The sequence below is a fragment of the Podarcis melisellensis genome (genome assembly GCF_964234715.1).
Source record: "Podarcis melisellensis genome assembly, chromosome: 9".
Taxonomy (NCBI): Eukaryota; Metazoa; Chordata; class Lepidosauria; order Squamata; family Lacertidae; genus Podarcis; species Podarcis melisellensis.
This window is the reverse complement of record NC_138541.1, coordinates 56075590-56096464: the sequence shown is the minus strand read 5'-3', so window position 1 is coordinate 56096464 and position 20875 is coordinate 56075590. Positions and strand designations below refer to the sequence as shown.

At 39.1% G+C, this 20875-nt stretch overlaps 2 protein-coding genes across 3 annotated transcripts in view; one reads left to right on the top strand and one right to left on the bottom strand.

Moving 5' to 3' along the window:
* The window catches only part of CNOT7 (CCR4-NOT transcription complex subunit 7), a 22480-nt gene extending 12538 nt beyond the window's left edge, over window positions 1–9942 (top strand). For both annotated transcript variants that reach the window (XM_081924611.1, XM_081924612.1), the window contains 3 exons: window positions 2532–2676; window positions 4395–4505; window positions 5684–9942. In XM_081924611.1, coding sequence (XP_081780737.1) covers window positions 2532–2676; window positions 4395–4505; window positions 5684–5812 — 385 coding nt within the window. In that variant the 3' untranslated portion in view covers window positions 5813–9942. The remainder of the gene's footprint in view (window positions 1–2531; window positions 2677–4394; window positions 4506–5683) is intronic.
* ZDHHC2 (zDHHC palmitoyltransferase 2) overlaps window positions 8088–20875 on the bottom strand; it is a 27153-nt gene continuing 14365 nt past the window's right edge. The window contains exons 4-13 of the mRNA XM_081924583.1: window positions 20322–20442; window positions 19012–19081; window positions 18612–18644; window positions 17395–17515; window positions 15671–15803; window positions 15450–15576; window positions 15249–15341; window positions 14388–14500; window positions 13614–13691; window positions 8088–13436 (exon numbers count right to left, since the gene is read on the bottom strand). Of these exons, the coding sequence (XP_081780709.1) occupies window positions 13651–13691; window positions 14388–14500; window positions 15249–15341; window positions 15450–15576; window positions 15671–15803; window positions 17395–17515; window positions 18612–18644; window positions 19012–19081; window positions 20322–20442 (852 nt within the window). The 3' untranslated portion in view covers window positions 8088–13436; window positions 13614–13650. The remainder of the gene's footprint in view (window positions 13437–13613; window positions 13692–14387; window positions 14501–15248; window positions 15342–15449; window positions 15577–15670; window positions 15804–17394; window positions 17516–18611; window positions 18645–19011; window positions 19082–20321; window positions 20443–20875) is intronic.

Sequence of the window (20875 nt, the reverse complement as noted above, 5' to 3'; positions counted from 1 at the left end):
CGCCTCCCCCCACCGCCCGGCATCGGAACGATGTCCCGAAGCCGGGCGGCCGGGCGAGAAAGCCTCCCCCCGCCGCCCGGCATCGGAACGATGTCCCGAAGCCGAGCGGCGGGGCGAGAAAGCCTTTGTCCCCCCTGCCTGCCTTCCCAGGGGCTTTTAAATCGCCCCGGACAGCGGAGAAGTCCTCCGCTGTCCCGGGCGATTTTAAAATGCCGCCCGCCAGAAGAGGTCGGGGGAAGGCGTTTTCCATAGGAACGCATTAATTGATTTTCAATGCATTCCTATGGAAAACCGTGCATCGCAAGACGAAAAACTCGCAAGACGAAGAGACTTGCGGAACGAATTAATTTCGTCTTGCGAGGCACCACTGTATTTTATTATATGGGATGGATACAAACCTATCAACATTAATGCATGTCCCTAGCTTTTATTCTGAGTCATTCAGATTTTGATATTCTAAGGATACTCAGCAGTTCTATTGTTTGGAAAAATGTAAATCTAATTAGATTTTATGATCTACATGTGATAATCAATTTTTGGGCATACATAAGTGATCATATGCAAGAATATTTGACTAGATTTTTTTCAGTATCTGCAAATAAGGAACCTAGTTAACCCTTTGCCAAAGAAGTACAAGATGTATTAAAATCAAGCTAGTTTTCAACAACTTTTTATTGAATATGGAGACACACAAAATTTCTCAATTTGTAATCCTATGGCAGTAGAAGGCAAAAAAAAACTATGACAGATGAATATTTATTAGTCATATTTATGTAAAAAGGACTGTCTTGATTATTTTTGCAATTAAGAAAACTTTCCAAGGTCTTAATTTTAGTGTATTATGCAAAAACTAAGAGAATATATAGTTGCGTTTCTGTCAGTTGTTGGTTTTGTCAAACCATTGATGCTGGATTGACATCCATGTGCTAACAGCGTAATATCATATAAAATGGTTGGAAGGATGCATTAAATACCATCAGAGAAATCACAGGAGATGTTAGTAACATTAACTCTGTAGGTAAGTTTACTAACAGTGCATCTATACAAAAGTGGCTCCCATTGCATTCAGTGGGGTGTACTGGTGTGTTTAGGTTGCAGCCATGGACTGTAATCTTGTGCATACTTGGGAGTAAGTCCCATTTTAAAGTAGTGGGACTTAATAAACGCATAAACATGAATTGGGTTGGGCCTAAGACACTAGCCTTCAATGTGTGGGTTGTAACAGGAGGACTACCACCATGTATATATATGATAAAAGATTAAGAAATGGGTCCCCCAAATGGATATTTGAGTTAAAAATGGGCCCTGGGGCCTAAAAAAGGTAGAAGGACTACTGATTTAAAGGTGTGCTTAGAAACCTAGGAAATTGGTGGCTTAGCTGTGAAAATAATGGGAGGAAGAATGCAAGGCATTCAATAAGCAATATTAAAATTTTACAAAAGGGCAGAAGCTTAGGAAAACCTGGAATGTAACAATAAGAAATTCTGTATCAGATGGAAGAATTTTTGGAGCACTGGATAATTTCTAAAACACTTCAATGCATATTTTTTCAAACTATAGTGAAAATATTTAGAATATAAACCTACAGGCTTTGCCTCGCAAAATATTATTGACTATTGATGTAGACCAGAGCTTTCAAAACTCTCTGTTGCAACACGTTAGTGTGTCGGCTGCAGTGTGTAGTTGTGTTGTGTGAATGCTCCCCACACTCCTCCTGGGGCTGGAAAGGGGTTAGTTTAACCTCCAGTTTGCAAATAAAACTGAATTACTGTGTCACAAAATGATGCACATCTAAAAAGTGTGTCACCAAACATGAAAAGTTTGGAAAGCTCTGATGCAGACCTAAGGTTGTTTAATTTGTAATGTAACATAGTTAATAATTTAGGGTTCTATCTGGTGTTTGTCATATTTAAAGTAGACCCATTGAAACCAACAGATTTAAGTAGCTAAAGTTCATTGATTTCATTGGGTCTATTTGACTTGACTATCACTCTTAAACAAAAGGTATTGGTAAAATATAGCAGAACGTAGGTTTAAATTGTCATTTCATACTCTGTCCTATAAACAGGGAACAGCAGTAGATTTAGTTGCTCAGTAGATGGATATAAAAGCAATATTTCTTAAAGGTTTCTTAAGAATTCTCTTCATATGTATATTGCTTATTGGCTGTCAGCATATCCACAATATCACCACTGTGAAATATACATTTAATGCATTTTCTTTTAAAATAACCTCTTAAGGAAGATTATAGTACAGACTCATTTGGTATGCTATAGATTAACTATCTCTTGCAGATGGTTACATTGGCCAGTATCCAGCAAAGTAGTTCCATTGGCACAAGGGCTTCCGGCTTTGCAACAGAACTTCCCCTGCCTTTCTTCTTAATAATAATAATAATGAATTTAGTGTCTTGAAGAGAATACATATGCCTGGGCTTTGCAGTTTTTCTTTTAAAGAGAAGAATCTCTGGAATGACAATCTGACTAAACTTTGGTGTTTTTGTTTTGTTTCTGTTCCTAATTGTTTTGCAGTGGCTATGACTTTGGTTATTTGATCAAGATCTTGACGAATTCCAATTTACCTGAGGAAGAGCTGGACTTCTTTGAGATTCTGAGATTATTTTTCCCTGTCATTTATGATGTGAAGTACCTTATGAAGAGTTGCAAAAATCTCAAGGTAAATTCCCCAATGCCTTTTTAACAGAGATTAAACAGCATTTTTAGGAGTAAAGTTTTTTATGGATGAAGAATGTCACAAGTCAGCTTTTGTCTTGTCTTCTACCTTTACGGTGTTGTCTATAAATTGCTACCGTTAGACCTAGCTATCATCAGCCCCAGCCAGCGTAGCGAATGACCAGGGATTATAGGATTGTTGTCCAACAACTCTGGAGGTTCCTTATCCTTGCATTAGATCTTATGTACACCAACCTGGACCCTGTGCTTGTCATCCAAGTCCCTTCTCTATGTCCCTCCTCCCTGTGAGGTTCAGAGGGTGACGACGTGAGAACGAGCCTTTTCTGTGGTGGCTCTGTCTGTGGAATGCTCTCCCCAGAGAGGCTTGCCTGGTGCTATCATTACATGTCTATAGGCACCAGGCAAAAACATTCATCTTTACTCAGGCCTTCAGCCATTAAATAGTATATGGCCTGTTAAATGCGTGTGGGGACTATTATGATGATGTTTTTATTATTATTCTGTATATTATTTTTATTCTGTGTAGATTATGTTGTACACTGCCCTGGCGTCTTTGGACAAAGGGAGGAAATAATATAGTTTGGAGTTGCATTTTTTTTGGTTAATAGCGTTTGACTGAGTACATTGGATCTTTTATTATTATCGTCATTATCAACATCACCAGCATCACATTTATTAATTATGTACGTAATGAGTAGTCCCTCAAGCCAGTATAGCTTGAAGAATGCACTACATATTCTAAATTTGCATGGTATCATTTGGAAAATGGTGGATGGGGGAGGATTTAACTTAACTGGATTCCTTGATGCATTTGTTTTATTAAAAGGTTCCTGTTTATGGATCCTATAGTAAAGCAATTATAGTGATTCTAGACTCTTCGAAGTTCATAACCTTAATTTCTGAAGAGTCTTTTCCTTGATTCGCCAATGTTTTGGGTAGTTGAATATGAAAAAAATTAAATCATCTGAGTGTAAATTGTAGGATTTTTGGGAGTAAAACATGCATTCCGGTAATATTCCCCCCCCCCAAAAAAAAAATTGTATAGGTCATAGAATCATAGAATTGGAACACTGAGGATCATGTATTCCAACCCTCTGCATTGTAGGAAACTGCAGCTGGCCCTATGGGGATTGCATCCATGACCTTGTAGTCTCCTAATTTTCTTAAACCAAAGTAGTGGTTCTATTAAAGCCCCTATCTGTTGCCCTTCCATCCTAAAAACTTCTGGTCTCATACCTAGGCAGATCACTAGAAACCTCTGCTCAGGCACAATGTCTGCATTATACAGACTCATCTGACCCCTCCAATTGGTTGTGGTTCAGTATTGTCATTTAGCAAGTTTGTGGGTACAACACTCCCTCCTGCACATGGTTGTAACAGTGGGGGAGAAAACTCTAATTATACATGCTTCTGACAAGGGCCATGTAGCACTTTCAAGATTTGTCTTTTCAGTTTTTATTTCCAGTGGGTTTAAAAGCAACAATATAAGCCATTCCTTTCCTCATTTGCGAGGGCTTCAGTGAAATTGTATCTTTAGCTAACATCACGATTCCAAGAAAAAGCATGGCTTTTTGGTTGTGCGATCACTTGCTTCAGAAACAGTTACATAAACAAATGGGGTGGAAACCAATTCCTCACCTGTTTTATTACCTGAGGTCATAACTTACAAACTTCTGATTGTGCTGCCATCTTCTCTTTCAGGGTGGATTGCAAGAAGTTGCTGAGCAGTTGGAGCTGGAGAGGATAGGACCGCAGCATCAAGCAGGATCCGATTCTCTACTAACTGGCATGGCCTTCTTCAAAATGAGAGAGGTAGGTGGTTGGGGGTTTGGTTGGTTATAAGGCCTTTGGATGAATAACTGTTATTTAACTTGCCACTGGGGTTGGGCCTAGTGAAGCTAACCCTGGAAATAGGCTTCTCAGAGTGCAAGGTAGTTCCTCTCTCTGGCAGAAGCAGTGGCTAAGTGGCAGCTTACTCTCTGCAGTCTGTCCTCAATGCCAGTTTGTGTGTGGCTTTGACCAAAAGGCAGGTCCCAGCTTCACCTGCCTCACACATACCAAAGGAATCAGCCTTATATCGAGTCAGACCATTGGTCAATCTAGCTCAGTACTGTCAACACTGATAGTGGTTGCTTGGACTGACTAGGGATGGTAGGAGGAACCAGCTGGGGAACCAGGCTCAGAGCCCGGGGAGTGATGGCGGGACAACAATGAGTGGTCAAGACTGGGAAGAAGGGGTGCCCAAAGCTGAAGAGGTAACTAACTGAGCTTAGCAAAGTGGGAGAGTCTGTGGCAGAGAGAAGTCCAGAATCAGGTGAGAGGTCAAGCAGGAGAAGAGGGCGGTCAAGAGGCAGAGATGATTCTGGCTGAGGAAGGGTCATGGGTGTCTCCTCTTTCTGCAACAAGCTTCCCTCCCACCTTCTCTCCCAGAACCAGAAGTGGCATGCAAAGGGCAGAGGAGAGGTTGGCTGCTCACAGATGCGGTCTCAGATTGCTTGGAAAAAGGGGAACGTGGGCAGCTGTGAGGAGGTGGGAACTTTGTCTTGGTAACTGATCCATGGGCAAGGCCTACTGGGGAAGAGCACCAAGTCTGTGCAAATTGTGTTCTTGCTAATAAAGAGTTAACTCCAACTTACACAGTGTGATTTACTGCCAGCTGGTTCCTGCCAGTGGCTCACTAGGGTTTCAGGTAGAAGTCTTTTTCACTCATACCTCAAGATGTCAGGGATTGAACCAGGGATGTTCTACCTGCAAAGGAGGTGTTCTGCTATTGTCCATAGCATAGCCTTTCCCAATAAATGTGATGTGGGCAAGCAGTATGCCCTCTCATGGATTGATTGAATGCATAAAAATGGAAGAACAGTGTGTGGGGCCACAGTTTGTTCGGAGCAGATTAGTCTGGAATGTCCTTTTGTGACAAGATAGACCCTGCCACTTAGCTTTCTCCTCCTTAGCTTTCTCACTGACTTGTGGTTTTGAATTGTCTCCAGATGTTCTTCGAAGATCACATTGATGATGCAAAGTACTGTGGTCACTTGTACGGTCTCGGTTCTGGTTCCTCATATGTACAGAATGGGACAGGAAATGCGTATGAAGAAGAAGCCAACAAGCAATCATGACATGAAATGGGAAGCTGCTTTTTCTGAGCTCCACGTGCTTGTACATAGGTTTTATCTCTGGTTGAATCCCTTGGGACAATAAGGCCTTCTCTTCCCCTTGGCACACTTCCTTTTATGCCTTTGTATGTACTAAACCTGACTGTTCCTATCCCAGTTTTTTGACCTTAAGGTGTAGGCATTTCTGGGTTAAATGTGGCCTTGTACTTTGCCCATCTGTACATAAGCACATGTAGGAGCAGCGTGGCGGGTAGAAGAAAGCTAAAATGATAATGAAATTTCTGGTAAACTTTAATTGGTCTTAGTATTGGTTTATTATCTCCCTCACCCCTTTCCCCAAACTGAACTAGCACTGATTGTAACCAATTTCCACATTTCTTTATCCCTTCTGGTGTACAGGAGTTTTAGCTATTCAAGGTTGTGGACCATCACATTTGCACTTTAGAAGACTGACTCTCTCAGTCACATCCTCTGTTTTTTCTGAAATTCTGGTTTTGACCCCTCCCCTGGCCCAGACAAAATGTTAATCCTCTTGGTTGAACACACAAAGTTGCAAATTCATTAGAAAAGCTCATATTCACTGCATAATCTTGTTCAGAACTACTGAAATCCTAGTAGCTGCTCATATCTAAACTGGTGTCCAGTCTTCCAGGTGTGCCCTGTACACACCGGCTTATGATCAGCTTGCCAGTTTCACACTGCTGTGTGTGATCAGAATAACTAGATGATGCCATCAGAATCTGTCCTGGATGTACTCCACTGAATTTAGAAGCTCTTGCCTGGTGTCTAATTTGTGCTCTGTTCAATTCATTAGGGTGTGTTTCGGAGAGGTTCCTTGTCAAATTTTCCTCCTGTATCTGGAAACAAGCTGTACCGCCTTTGGGGACAACTGTGTCCTATTTTGCTTTTGAGCAGAATAATTGAAATGATGGAGATTGCAGTAAGATTTAACAGTTCACATTGTGGATCCAGTTCCTTATTCCTGTTACAGGAAGCTATTTCCTACAAATACTTTCTATTTTAAAACCGTATTTATTTTCTACTTGAATAGATGAACACAAGTCCGTATGAGGACGAGATCCAAAGATTTGAAGCCAACTCGATAATGAGCTAAATAAAAGGAAGATAGGTGTGCCCTTTTGGTAGCTGATACAAAAGGCATTTGTTGTAAAACAACAAAATCTATTTGTACCTAATAAAGCTACCGGAGGCTTGTAAGGCTAGTTTATTTTTTTGAGTCTAAGCAATATATTTTATAAATACATTGTTTTATTAAAGGACCACAAAGTACTTTCTTAACCATGCAGAGCATGCTCATTCGAAGCAGTTGTGCAGGAGGACTTCAATTGGTATTGAATAGCTAAACCCTAACCTGAAATGATGGAGTGCCTGTGGCAGCATTTCGTGTGTCTCGCCCACACTGAAAATCAGCAAGAGTAAATCCTAAATTGATTTGTTTACCATGTACTTTAACCTGTTTTCCTCTCTCTCCTCAAGAAGTTACAGTGATGTAACTGTGGGTGGTCCTTTTTAAAGAACAATAACACATTTGCATAAGAGGGTATTTGTTTTTAAAAGCTTTTGTAAATAAAGGCTTCAAAAGTGTTTTCTTACATATCTGCAGACTTGTAGTTTTGTTTTGTTTTGAAAGCTTTTACTGGTAATATCATTGTGCCCAATTAATCCCTTTGGATTTATTACCTGCGGCAATAATTTAATTCCACTGTTTTGTTGTCCCCAGTCCAGTCTGCTATTCAAAACATAATCTGATATTTGGTGTAGGAGATAGTATGTTCTAGATGCCCCTCCACCAGATACACTAATCTTACTTACTTTAGGAACGGTGACTCTGTGATCCCCAGCCAAGATGGCTGAGTAGGTGGGCCAGATCCTGATCCCCACCATGAACTACAGGTAAGTCTTATTGCCACAACCACTATTCCACGTCTTGCTCTGGGTGTGGAGGGACCACTTGGTTCTAAAGGCTTCAGTTGCTGATATGCTAACTTAGTTTTGTTGTAGTTGTGGGCAACCTGCTTGAGGTCAAGGCCTGCATTCCCTTGTGGGATACCCATTTGGTGACCAAATGCCAGCAGTAGGCTGACCAAAGTCTCTGTTGGGCAGTGGGAAAAATCGTATTTGGTAACAGTTGATAAAACTTGCACCAGCTGTGAATGGTGCATGTTTTGCGTGCTAGCCATGTTAGTAAAACATTTTCAATGCCACTGCTTGTGTTGTTGCACATGGCCCTTTCCAGTTCTCAAATTCAAAGGCAGAATTCTTGTCATTTGTCTCTTTTATTCTTATTTTCCCCAGCAGCAAGATATGATACAAAAATACATAATACTGCTTTACAGAGTACAAACAAAAGCAATGCAAGAAGCTCTTCTTTGCAAGACCGGTAGTTATATGTACACTGTTGCTTCGTAGCAAACATGTACTCAGGCAAGCATTGGGAATGTGTTTTCATTACAGGGATGACCCAGTTAAAAGCAGTTCTGGAGCAGAGCATTTTGGAAGCTAGGACTCCTCATTCTGCTTCAAAAGTCTTGACAGCATCACTGAAGAAGTAAAGCAGGAAGAGGAGCAAACAAATCACCAGCAGAGCATACCTACAGAGTAATGTCATCTGTGTCCTCAAAAACTGATTCCTTTCAGAGGTGAAGTAAAGTTTGTCCAATCGCAGTACCCTGAGTAGTCCAAAAGGCTAATTTGTAACAGTCACACTGTACAATGGTTTTTTTCACCTGACCATTTTATAAACAAACATTCGCCTGATAGTCATTTAAAGTAATTTAACTATAGAGTAACCAGTGAATCACTGGAGTTAACTTCTGTGGCAATATACAGATATTTTCTGGGTTCCATCATGGCCCACTTTAATTCAACTGGGTAACCAAGTTATACAAGTGCTGTTTTTGGAATGTTGAGATGTACAGTACTGACAAGGAGCTTCCACACCCAAATGTTTCCCCCCTTCAGTACAGAATAGGTTGTGAGCTGTGTATAGTGCCTTCAGTGACAGGTGCCATTCTTTAATTGCATCTGGCTTGTAGGTTTGGGGAAGAAAAGGGTGTTTTTGTTTTTTGCAATGTTACAGCTCTTACTTTAGTTTAACACCAGAACAAAATCCTTCTCTCAAGTTTTAAAATAGTTTTCCTATGTTGCGAATTGAAGGAGTCCCAATCGTTACAGTTTCTGGTGCATTAAATAACAGTAAGTCTCTGAAGCAGTGGACTTGGCACTAGTGAAAACACTGAGAAGGAGTAGGAACAAATTCTAGCCACAAATTGTTTCCTAACTAGTTCAACATATCTGCAGTTCACATGAAGTTTCTTCTTTGGCAGGTATGGGAGAGCTGTACCCCTTCATATATTCACTGGACCACACCTCCATCACCCCTAACCATTGGCCATGTTGGCTGGGGATAATGCAGATTGTAATCTATGAAAACAAGTAACTGAACCCAGAACTCTCCATCTTAAAAGCCATTGTAACAGTGCATCCTCTGTTAAAGCAGTAAAAAACATTTCTGGCCTTAGGTCAGAATTTTAGCTTTAATTATATAGGACTTTTTAAAAGCCGTATTTTCAAAATTAGTACTTTGTCACCAATTTGAAAAAAACAAAACACAGTAATCTATAGCATTATTTAGCTTTACTCTCAACTTGTACATTTTGTATCGTCTGTTGTCTTGGATGACCTGTGTGAGTTTTGCAGTTCTGCCAAACCTTTTAGTCCATAAAGGATTAGGTTAGATGAGGTTTGAGGTGGGGAGAAGATTTAAATGTTATCTTGACAAGCTAGCTCAAAATTGTTTGGTGTTCAAAATGTAAAGATGGAAGCTAGCAAAGGATTAGGCAGTGCACACTCTTAATTAGTCCCATTTACCTTTACCTTTGTGAAATAACCTGAAAGTTACAAGCCTGCAAAAATAAATAATATTTGCTAACTGAACATGGATGGGTCACACTGTCCCTCCTTTGCCAGCTTCATAAAGGTGAAAAAGCACACTCATAAAATTTATTGTAAGCTAGAGTCAAGTACTCCCTGTGTCATCTCTCAGCTCACTTTCCTTTGTGCCCTGGATGCACAGGACATGGCTTTGCTTTACAGATCAGTCTGTGTTTTTTTTTTAAAAAGTTTGTACAAGTACTCCCAGTGCTCCTAGAGCTGACATTAACAGGTGAGGTGACAGATCACCTGCTAAACAGCTATCACTCGTGCTCTGGGAAGATTAGAAATTTTTGTGTCCAGCACATACAGGGGGGTTATTAAAATGTAAATGCATTTGGGGCTGAAAAAACATCTTCACCTGAAAAAGGGGCAGATGGGATAAGCCAGCAATTGTGTAAAAGCAATGTATAGCACAATCATAGTACTACTAGCTCTGTAGGCATATATATTTGTACGTACTAGAAGCATATCTACCAGTACTTTGCATTCTATATAATGGTGGCATATGCAAAATACATACTGTTTTACACATTAAATAAGAACTATTAATTCTGAAGGAAAGAATTCAATACATAGGCTGACCAAGTAGTTCCTAATGGGTGTATTAATATTTTGTTTCATATAGTGACATGTTACTCCCTATGTGCTGTAATGGAATCTGAACTATGAAAGCATTTAAAAGGAGTATTTTGAATCCTTGTCGATTAACCAAAATGTTTTAATAGGGCTGCAATGATTGATCATGTAATCAAAGCACTCCAACATTTTAATCACCTAAAAATGTGTCCTCTGCTAAATAGGCAACAGCTTTAAAAATAGACATTTGAAAACATAATTACTTCTACAAACTTAAGACAGCAAGCAGCTTCTTAAGAGGCATTTCCCTTCCATTATGCATTGGAGGGAATAGTTCATCTAAAAACAAAAGTATATTTCTTCCTTCAAAATTATTGTTTTTACCTGTGTAAAAGTTTATGCAAATTTAATCAGCAGATTAAATTGACCAGTCAGCCAAAACCCACACAATTGACCAAAATGTCTTTAAAGTGTGAGTCCTAGTTTTCAGTTAATCAGTGTGGAGGTGGAGTGAGAAAAGATTCCTTTCTCCCGTACTATAATTTATGAAGGAATTTGAAATTTGCATTTCCAGAAACAGGAAGTCATAAAGCTCCTCTAAAATTCTGCAGTAGCCATACCTACATCACCACTTACTACCTATGACACCCACTTCTGCTATTTGCTCACTCCCTAATCCCACACGCTTTTATTGTGAAGCCCCATCGTTCACAGATAGCACTGATATTTACATTCAAGAAAATACGGTCAGGATGTAAAACAGCCATTCCTACCTTAATAATTATGTGTGACATCTGAATTAGCTGGAAAAAGTGCATCATGATAATGCATTTACACCCATCGTAGGCTGGCTCAATCTTTTGCATGAACCCCACTTTCCCAGGAGGTATGTTTAAATACTGGAATCAGACACAGTCATCAATCTTCCTTTCCATGATGCAGCAATGTGAGCCATATTTAAAACATGCTCTGATAGTCTGAATTTTACTGAAAAATACTATAAGATAGATTTTATCTGTAATAAATGTGTCCCACGAAAACTGAATTTCAGCTTTCCCCTTCATTTTATACACATTTTAATGAATGCTGGTAAAGTATCAAAGGCAGCCCTGCATAACCAGAATACACATCACAATGTGCATTATGATGAAGCAATGAAAGTACCAGTCTTTTCCATTCGGTCCCTGTGATTCTCATGGCCACTTTCAACACTGAATACTAAGTAAATACAACATTATGCTATAGAAACTATTGGCTCCAAAACACGTCTGCACATACTGTGTAAAACTATGTAATGCAGATCACAATGATCTCAAATACCCCAGGGTCATATTCTGGCACTTCTGGTGATTGAACCTGTAACGACTCATTTGGATTAAAATGTAGATAGAGGTTGCGGGGGGGGGGCGCGGCCTTCCAGTTATAATGGCAATGATGTCGAGAGACATCATACCATTTCACTTTAATAGAACCTTATTTACATGGGTGAATAATTTTGAAGTAATCCTCCAAGTCTTCTTTGTTGCCTGAAGAATAGGAAATAACGTTCTTAATGTTTCAGAAAAACATTAACAGTGATTCACTCAGGAACTGGGCTCTAATGGTCCTCCTGCTTTTGAAAAAATATTTTTACTTGGTGCAACTGCAGCTGTAGGGTAAGTCATGGAGCCAGATATGCATCCTACTGTGTCTATAATAATTTAAAAATCTGACTACCCAACTGATTTTAAAGTGGCAATTTGTTTCACAAATGCACCCTTGTGAGTTACCTATAATTTCCTCTGCTCATAATATTATCAACTTCTACAAACCATCTTGGAATTAAATATTACCACCTATTTTATGTAAACAGCACAATGTATTTTATGCGATCCATTAAATGTATATAATTTCATCTGAGATACCGTGCATGCAAAGGCACTGATAAAAAACGTATTATGAAACTTCAGTTTTCTTGGCTTCAGAAATGTCTGACAAATCCTACAAAAGCCTAAACAACTGTTAGTTTCATTTAAAATAAAAAGGGTCTCTGCAAGCCCACTTGGCTTCATAATCCAGAGTGTAGTCATCACAGTAATTAATTTTAGTATGTTCTACATGATAATACATCTTATATGTACATCATCAGGGTAATGATGAGGAATGCAGCAATTTAAGGATGCTAAATCAAACTGAGAAAAGATTCATATAGTTAAAATGGAGCCTCTTAAAGGCACAAAATTTAGGTTAAGCTTTTGAAGCCTAGCAGTCTCAAGGAATATTAATATCAAACACTCCTAATAAGGTTGAATAACTGAATAGTAAACAATCACACATTTATAGTCTCACTAAACTTTGCTCCGATCATGTTTTACATGCACATAAATTGAGGATGGAGTTTGTCTTCTGCTTTCCCTTGTATGATTTAAGAGAAATTGTAGCCTAGCTAGAAGTAGGTGAGTCATGTATAAAGTGGGGAGGGGGGGGAACTATTATATTAGCATCAAACAAAACCTTTCCTAAAACTTATCCAACCTATCTAACTGAGGTTAGTTTAAATTTAAAAGTATGACTAACCCAGCTGAAGGTAGGATTCAAAATATAGTCCAATCATTCTAGCCTACTAAGTTCCCCAAATCAATTGCTAAAAGTTGAGAATATATTTTCATGGTTAAAGATAACTTGTATGTGGAAACCAGAGGCAAAACTTAAAAGATTCAAGAATTGCCATAAGAGCAGGTTCAGGTTATATGAAAATAGGTTACACTCACCTGAGCTATCAATGCCAATGCAAAAATCCCCCTTTTAACCTAGTCCTTTAAAAAGGACTAGGTGTTGTCCTGTACGTCTTAAGGAAAGACTACCTGCTTTCCCAATGTGTAATCTTCAAGACATTCCTTTTGAATTTTAACAATAATTTGTGTTACCCAAAACATTCTTTTCATACATGTAAGAGATGGTAACGGGTCTTATATTTCAAGTGATGATACAGAGACAGCTAAATTAGATCTTGAAATATCTTCTGGCACATCCACGGTGCAGTGGACTGGAACAGCTGGTCAATGGATGCTGATGTTGTCGAGGAATCCCTCATCCTCTCATCAACAATTCTTAACTACAACAAAGCATTAAAAGTACACCAGTATGAAAAACAAAGGGTTCTGATGTAACGGCTATCATGTGTCCACAATCTAAATCACATGCAGATCATGAACTACAGAAGATTATAAAAGAGAAATTTATTAAATTATAAAGGTGTCAAGAAAGTATATTTTTAAAAAGAACAACTTACTTTAAAGATCCAGAATTTCTCTCTTGTACTTGCATGACTAGGTTTCATTTTCCATCGTTAGTGCAGGATTGGTCATACCTTTGAAAAATAAAATAATGCTTTGAAGCAGTGGTTCCTTTTTTTTTTTTTTACCAGAGAGCCTCAGCAGAAGAATTCTACATCCCTTCAACATACATCTGTTGCTACTACCCTTAATTTCTCTAAAATATATGATACGATGGGCAATGGATATTGTCTGCAGTGGAACAGATCTTGGCAAGGCTTTGACAAATATGACAAATATGAGAATATTATCCTTCAGATAGCCTACATAAAACAGTTGCATGCATATCAGAAGTCAAAAATATTATAAATGCCTCTTGTGGAGTTTGGTCATCTGTATGAGGTCTCTATACTTAATGCACAGGTCTTAAAATCATAAATCCAAAGACTACTGTGGTCCATGGCGCAGGTATGTGTAATAAAGATACCAATGCCCAACTGATTCAGGGAACTTTTTTTAAAAGGACAAGCTGTGCTGCATTCTCATGCATGTTTATTTCAACATATATTCCCCGTTTTGTTGCCAGACATCCCCTGCTTTTAATTCACTCACTGCCCAGAAAGTTGCAGGTTTCAAATTAGAGTTTAGCTATAAAGGAACTGCTCATATAGTATCTGCTTTGATATGTACATAAATTTTATTTTGTTTTCAAACTGGACTGGAAGCTAGGCCTGCAAGCAAGTCACCCTGAAAACATCACAGGATAAAAAAACCCCACAATAATCTCTTACCCGATCTGTTATTTTCAATACTTGCGCTGGTTTCTGTCCAAGACTGAGAGTCAGTAAGGAGATGACTTTGGGAGTCTCGTAATGGTTTAGCAGGAAAATGATGGCTATTCTCACTATTCAATGACAAAAATGTTGAAGGAGGAGCAAAAATATCGTTAGAAGACCGCCAGGTTAGGGTAACATCATTACCATTGGTAACATCATTACCAATGTTTTTATTTTTCCTATAAATATTCAACTTGGGTGCTCTGTGTTTCCTGGTGCATTTGATGAATTCCAGTGCCTAAACAGTTTAGTCTGAATTGTTTATGCATGTGTGCTAGAGGCAGCAGCAGGATATGCAAGCTAGAGGTTTGCAACTCCTCACTGAGACAGGATAATAGCCAGGTATTAGAGTGCTCATATGGTATGGTTGCCATGCTTTGTCACAATACAGCATTCATTTGCTGCATGATGGGTACCATGTTTGTTTGGTTGCAGTACTTATTTATCTTATAAATTTTATACCCTGCCCTTTTGCTGAAAATGTTCTCGAGTGGCTTACAAAAAACAGCACGAAGATGGTCCCTGCCCTCAGGAACTGGAGAGAGTAACATTCTGTAAAAATATGGAGCATGTATGTGTATTTGTTTTTAAATGATCACATTGAAGAATGCTATCTACAGTCATTTCTGCATCTACAATCAAGAATTATGGATTGTACAAGGTCATTAATTATGTGTCTCAAATGCAACTTGTGAGAGTGCTTCTATGCCAATGTACACTTAAATGTTAATATGACTACTATCTAAGCAGCAGGCAAGAAACAAAAAACAACAACAAGGTAAGTGGAAACTTGACAAGGAATAAATATAGGCTTACTTTTTGTTTGAAGAACTATGTCCAGAAGGAGTAGAAGCCTGCTCAGGATCTTGGTTAACAAGGCAGGTAGGAAAGGAGCATCCATCACCTAGGCTGAAAAGTAAAATGAAACAACATTGTAAGTAGGCGAGCAGCATTAAAAACTCAACTTTCATTGTTGGTTTCAAAACATAACCGGTTTTCTCTCAATATAACACCTACCTGGAAAACACTGGCAACAACCAATATTTTTTCTCATCCCCAAAGACTTGTCTTAGGTTTTTGTCAAATCCCAAGCTAAATCCATTCTTATCCGTTCCATGTCGAAAAACAGGTGCTCTGAATGCCTCTGGAAAGGGAACAGATGGTTACATTCCTTAGCCCATTCAAAGCGGTGCACACAGTTCACAGGACATGGACTGAATCAACTTATGAATCCTTACCTAATGTTGATTTATTTTTGGTCACTAACCAACAGTGATATCCAAAGAGAGATGATAAGCTGACAGAAAACATGGCTGCGGCAAAGAATAAAAACATAATATGGAACTTGGCTTGAGTATCAGGAAGGCCATTCTATAAAGAGAGGAAAGGGGGGGGGATGTCAATGCTTTATACTGGAAATAAAATAAAGGATCTTTTATCACCTACGTTGAACTTCTCTAATTGCTAAGGAATTTTTTTCCAAGTAGTTTATAGAATTACTGGGACACACCCAGATACACCACCCCCAATACTTTGGGAGAATGATGGAAGATACAGTTGCGTACCTCGGAATTTGAATGGAACCTGTTCCGGAAGTCCAATCAACTTCCAAAGTGTTTGACTTCCAAAGCGCGTGGCTTTTGATTAGCTGCAGGAAGCTCCATTCAACTTCCAAAGCGTTCAACTTCCAAAGCGTGGCTTCTGATCGGAGGCCACGGAAGCCCTGTCAGGCATTCGGCTTCCAAAAGAACGTTCAAAAACCGGAACACTCACTTCCGGGTTTGTAATGTTCGGGAGCCAAAACATTCGAGAACTAGGCTGTTCGAAAACCAAGGTACGACCGTATATGATAAATATTCTATGGGTACTAATGGAGCACAGCCTCAGGGAGTAAGGCTAATTTTGTTAATAAGCACTGTTTCGTTTTCGTATTGTTTCACAGTACTCATAATTACGCCTCAGTAATAATGCATTCTTTCCCTGTGTAACTTCTCATTTTCAGACAGAATTCCTGATATTCGACAACCACCTTAAATGGTAGTTCAGCAGTGGCCTGAATATGAATCCAGAGTAAATCAGTTTTAGTTAAATTCCTTTGCTAAGTTAATTTGGACTAAAATAACAGTTAACACAGATTTCAGTAGAACCCAAGTGCAACTAAACAAAGTTTACAATGCTTACTTCTCTCAGCGCTGAACCTGGCTGTGGCCCACCATTTTAACTCCCATACAGTGTCACTGAGGCCCCAACATAGCATTGATCCAGAGTGATGCTACACTGGGGCAACAGAGGCATTATCAATGAATTAAAATGGCAGGTGTCCGAAGTTACACTTGCTACTAGATTGGCTTTTTTCTTTTTGCTGCTGAGCCTGCCTGCCTGTCAGGTAAGATAAAGGAAAGGGGCGGACAGAGAGTCACTGCCACCAAAGGCCCTATCAAACCTGGCATCAACCCTGAGTGGCTTTTAACAGTGAATGTAGGCCATATGCCATTTTTTAAAATGCTTTTGATCTTTGTCAGCTAGCATAAAAATGACAGGTTTTTCCTCCCCAAAGCATTAACAAGCTTATTACTCTTACACGGCTACCTATCTGTAACTAAGCTTATTACTCTTCTTCTCCCTTACCAAATCATAACCACTGACTGTGACTACAAAAACTGAGGTAGAATTCTTCTAAATTATTATTTTATTATGATTATTTATTAAACTTGTATACTGCCCTATACCCGTAGATCTCAGGGTGGTTCACTACAGTCTAAAAATAGATAATATATGAACATTAGTTAGCAGAACAATCCTATTAGTTTTCACTTGAAAATAATTCCCACTGTGTCCAGCTGGGTTTACTTTCTTTACTGCCTAGTAACTGCGTTTAGGATTGTACCCTATATATAAGCAGTCAACATGTTTATGTTTACAGAGCTAAATATTTGAAACATGAAATACTTTTAAAACTTACTGTCCAGAATTTAATAAAATACTGTAAATCGGTTGCAACAATGAAAAGGCAGTATAACAGAGAATATGCCAAGAAAAGAAGGAAAAATTTGTAATTGGAAAATCCAACACAGTTGTTCACCCTAGGGAAAAAGAAGCTTGCATCACTGAAAATACAGACATATAATTAATTAAATTTCATTTATATTTCTTCATAGGCCTCAAACTATGTATTTACCTCCCATCTTTCTAATCCATTATAATCGATGAAATTCCTCTATTTAAAGCAGTAGTCACTAGGTGCTGAGGAATATTGCAAACATAAAAATGTCTTTCCTCAAAGGGAGCCACTTGCATATCAATGGCATCTGGGCTTTTTCAGATGTTCTCCCTGGGCTTTGCACAAGGAGCACATCATAGCTGCAGTAGACTCAAGCAGTAAAATACATCCATATTTCCCATGCATGAACTTCAAAAAAATATTGTTGAAAAGATTTACTTTTCTCTCGGCTTCCATGGTTGTTCTAGATAGAATTCCAATGCCAAAAATAACTGTGCACAATAGCCATTGTGGTGTCTTCTAGATACTATTGGACTACATATTCTGAGTTTTGCTGACTAGGTTGATGGCAGTTAAAATGCAACACCATCAGGATACCACCCTGACCAGTTCTGGTTTACTGTATGTTGCTATTTTACTAGAGATTAATGACACTCCTTTTCCCTGGCATAAATTGCTATTTTGACAATTTCTTTTTTATTTTATTACTGTTTTTTTAAAATTAAAATGACGATTAAAAATCTATTATATCTAGATTTCTTTTGAAGAATGTGGTCCCATTTAGCAGGACTTCTCACATAACCTTTTAATACCTGAAAAACTAACCATGCAAAACATAGGCGTCACTTTCCTCCCTCATAGCAATTCCCTGCCATTTTGTGAAATGTTTCTATTTTCCTTAGCTGTAGACTATATGGTACTCCTCTCCAAGATAGCACACACAAATACCTTGTTTAACAAAAATAAAAGCAAAAGCAAAAAACAGGTGATTCCATTCCAATAGTTATCACCGTTGCTGCAAGGCTACTACCCCCAAAATGCTGTGCTATTGCCACAAGATCTTGCCATGCCACTTCCTTAAATCTCATGAGTGGAACTTTTCACCCCTCATCATCAGGAAACAGTGTTTGTTTCCCATATTATCTAATCCAAAGTGATGAAGTAACATGGTTACTTACCAAGGGCAATGATGATCCATTTTCAAAATACATCTTTAAAAAGACAAACAACAATAATAGAATATAATTTGCAGTATCAAGCTTGTGGTGATAGCTAATAGTCTATGTCAAATGAAATGCCTCAAATATTAAGCATACAATTTTTTTCAATGAGTTACTCAGGTGTTATGTCCCAATGAGATCACCGGGCTATCCACACATGTAAATAATAGCAGAATTCCACACTGAGAGAATAAATAATCAAATTCTAATTTATAAAGAAATAATAACCATTAATAAAATAAAAAACTATATTTAAGTATATATAATTTCTTCAGTAATCCATGCAGGTAATTTTCCTTGCTCAACTCCTTCAGCAATAACAGAAATGCTACATAGCCTTGCAATATTTGTTCCTTACTTATCACAAACAGAGCAGTGATGACAACGGTCTGGTTTTACAAGTTGGCATCTGTCACAGTATCTGATTGCTGCAAAGACAGAAAAAGACTTCTGTTTAACATAAACGTTACTGTTCTGCTGGTCCCAGAAACTGATGCAGTAAGGGGGGGAAATGTTCTGCCAAGAAATTTATGTTTCTTTTTCATGTCTTAACTTGCTAACAATGTCATATTTCTAACCATAACAGGTGAAAAATATGAGCTGATTTAAGCCTGAAGTCCTAACCACCCTTAAAAAGTTCGACTGAATTAAATAGGACTTACCGTATTTTTTGCTGTATAAGACTCATTTTTTCCCTCCTAAAAAGTAAGGGAAAATGTGTGCGCATCTTATGGAGCGAATGCAGGCTGCACAGCTATCCCAGAAGCCAGAACCGCAAGAGGGATTGCTGCTTTCACTGCGCAGCAATCCCTCTTGCTGTTCTGGCTTCTGGGATTCAGAATATATTTTTTCTTGTTTACCTCCTCCAAAAACTAGGTGCGTCTTGTGGTCTGGTGCGTCTTATAGAGTGAAAAATACGGTACTTCTAAGTAAACATGGTTAGGATTGCACTCCTAGTCACTATCCCAAAACTAACTTTGCACTCATGTAGCTTGAAAGATTACTGGCAATCATATCAACCGGCTGCTTGAAGGGGAACAGGACTAAATCCACACATACACTCCATGGCTCAGGCTTCCTCAAACTTGGCCTTCCAGATGTTTTGAGACTACAATTCCCATTATCCCTGACCACTGGTCCTGCTAGCTAGGGATCATGGAAGTTGTAAGCCAAAAACCTCTGGAGGGCTGAGACTGAGGAAGCCAGCCATGGCTGGTCAGTGTTACCACCAATTCTCAGGCTAGTTGCTACATCAGGCTGATGAGTGACACATACAATTCTCCAACTAGCTAGGGGCATGCATACAAAGACTGCTTCTGTGCTTGTAAAGCCCCTAACTGGATTGAGGTTATTATGATTTACCCAGATGGTGTTTACATGTATTCACCTTTATCCAGGCCCAGGAATGGGGAGTCTCTGGCCTGTGGGCCAAATCCAGCCTTTCAGGCCTCCACATTTGGCCTGTGAGCATGTTTTGGGCAAGCCACTCCCATCTGCCCCCAGGTAAAGGCGGGACATGGTTGAAAGGAGCTTTGCAGGCACTCTCAATCTGTTTTAAGTGGATCATGCAAAGCACAAGTGAAATGGAGTTTTACAGGCATCTCTTCTAAGAGAATTCCCTCAGGAAGAGCAATAATTTCCCACGCTTCAATCTTAACAACTGTTTACCTCCAGACATTGTTCTTGTGTAGACGGGGAGGTCCTTGGCTGCTCTCCTCAGCACTTCCTGAAGGATTTCACTTCTAGTTTCTCTGTCTAACAGTTCCTTATCTGCATAGGTCAGGTGGTACTAGAAAAAAAGGAAACTGAATTAGTAGCACAATAATAGGTAACTGCTCTTACACATCTTGAATACATGGTTATGATGTGCCAGGTGATTTGCATGATGGCTCAGTTGGTTACACCATGGTGCTGATAAAGCCAAGGTAGCAGGTTCAGTCCCTGTACAGGACAGTTGCATTTTCCTGCATTGCACGGGGTTGGACTAGATGATCTTCAGGGTCCTACCAACTCTACAATTCTATGCTTTATGTGTGCGCCTCCCAGCCTAGGAAGAATGGTCTGAATCCAGACTGCAGATAGTTAATCCAAAAACTTTTATTCCCGCTGCTGACTCCTTTCCTCCTTGGCACTGATTTATGGCCAGTTATCCTTATCTTGAACACATTCATTTGTGGATAATGGAGGTTAGGGAGGATTTTGCTCTATATTTTCAAAGCATA